The sequence below is a fragment of the Cydia strobilella genome, chromosome 3 (genome assembly GCF_947568885.1).
Source record: "Cydia strobilella chromosome 3, ilCydStro3.1, whole genome shotgun sequence".
Taxonomy (NCBI): Eukaryota; Metazoa; Arthropoda; class Insecta; order Lepidoptera; family Tortricidae; genus Cydia; species Cydia strobilella.
In genome coordinates, this window is record NC_086043.1 from 4,522,836 (window position 1) to 4,524,629 (window position 1,794).

General features: G+C 38.3%; 1 protein-coding gene across 1 annotated transcript; it reads right to left on the reverse strand.

Annotated features, from left to right (window-relative positions):
* Positions 1-382: 382 nt before the first annotated feature.
* On the reverse strand, positions 383-1,424 carry LOC134755621 (acyl-CoA Delta(11) desaturase-like). The gene has a single exon (XM_063692113.1). The coding sequence runs from the start codon at positions 1,370-1,372 to the stop codon at positions 383-385; it is 990 nt and encodes a 329-aa protein (XP_063548183.1). The 5' UTR covers positions 1,373-1,424.
* Between the last annotated feature and the right edge of the window lie 370 nt (positions 1,425-1,794).

The following is a 1,794-nucleotide window of genomic DNA, read 5'->3' on the forward strand; positions in this document are numbered from 1 at the left end:
GAAAAACTTAGATAATTACAAGATGGTGCTACATTACACTATAAGTTGACAACTGACATGCTTATCTTTGAAACCAATCCATATCGGCTTAGTAATTAGTCTAAAGTCAATATAACCAGAAAGTTATAAGTAGCAATTCAGCAATCTAAAAATATCAGTTGGGAATATATAAGCACTGAATCGAACTCTTCTTCAATTAGTTTTGTAAGAACTTATAAGTTTATTTTAAGACCTTTAAACGATAACCAATCTTGTTTTTACACCCCCTAATGCTTGTGGGAGAGAGCGTATCCGTTAAATTTGACAAAGTCTTGTTTGGGAAGAATATGGTTGGATCTCGTTGGATATATTCGGATATGGTTGCCCTGGCACCTGGAAATATCTATTTTTGTTTACAATATAACAGTTCTACATTCTTGGTTTCTTCTTCGGTTTGGTCTTTGTCTCCCCATCCCCATAGGTTCTTCCCATCGCCAGTTCTTTGCGATCTCGCAATAATCATCTTATCCGGAATTATTTTCAAGTCATAAGCCCAACCAATCGATGCAAAGATATTGATGAATATGGTAGCAGCATTGAACATGGTGTCTCCGAGTTCAGACGCTTTGTAATCAAAGGGAAACACGTGGTGGTAGTTGTGAAAACACTCTCCCGTAGACAAAATTGAAACTGCAACATTCTCAACAGGTCTAATATTCTTATCAAATGGTCGATTTCCCCATCTATGGCCGATGCTGTTGACCAAGAAAATAAGGTTGATGGTGAGAACGTGACGAAGCATCGTACAAATATGCCAAGAATTGCTTAAACTTTCATTCCAAAAATACATTGGGACAACTGTTGGTATAACATACGCCCACAGTCCGATAACAATAATGGCATACTTTCTTTGAAACACTAATAGTTTGTTACTGTAAATGTCATCCATGTAAATTGTTTCTCCTTTTTCTAAGACCTGGGGGTGTTTCCGAACGAACAACCATCCTATTTGCGAGAAGAAGAAGCCGCGTCTTGAGTTGTGAGGGTCAGCATCCGTGTCGGTATACTTGTGATGTATGCGATGGTCTCTAACCCAATAAATGGCTGTATTCATAAAGGCAATGCTATTTAAAATCAAGAGGATAATCTGCAGCGGCAATTTGGCCTTGTATGCCCTGTGACACCAAAGCCTGTGTGCTCCAGCCGTGATTCCAAGCTTTGCTCCTTCAAGTAATAAGAATGCCCATATTATTGTCGCCCATTTGGCGGATGTAAAACATAAATAGATTCCATACAATGCAGCTAGGTGCATATACGCGAACTTTACTACATTGAGTTTAACGAGTTTGAATTTGTGCGAGTCACATAAAGTGACGTCGTTTCGGGTATCCATCGTCGAAGCCCGAACCCGATTTTTTTTAAAGAACTACGCGCAGCCGGTCGCGTGGCGACCGAGTTTGCTTCGCCGGACGAAACTGAACCCGTTTTCCAGTGAACGTTTATTTATAAAGAGAAAGGTTACAGAGGTTACTCCTACTGATACTAATGTTTTCAATGGGTACATTGTCATGTACAGTCGAGTTCACAAACACCCTTAACAAGCCAACGTTATAATCTTATAATATAAGCAAATATTATCTTAAAAGAATATTATTCAAAATTAACTTATACCAAGCAGAAAGGTCTGTGAATGATTTAAAACTGAAAAAATTATTGCCTTGGGTGTGACTTTAACTCACGGCCTCTGGAGTATCGATCCAGACAACTAAAATAATTTTTTTAATACAGTTGCTCAAAAAGTGCTACTTTTTAATA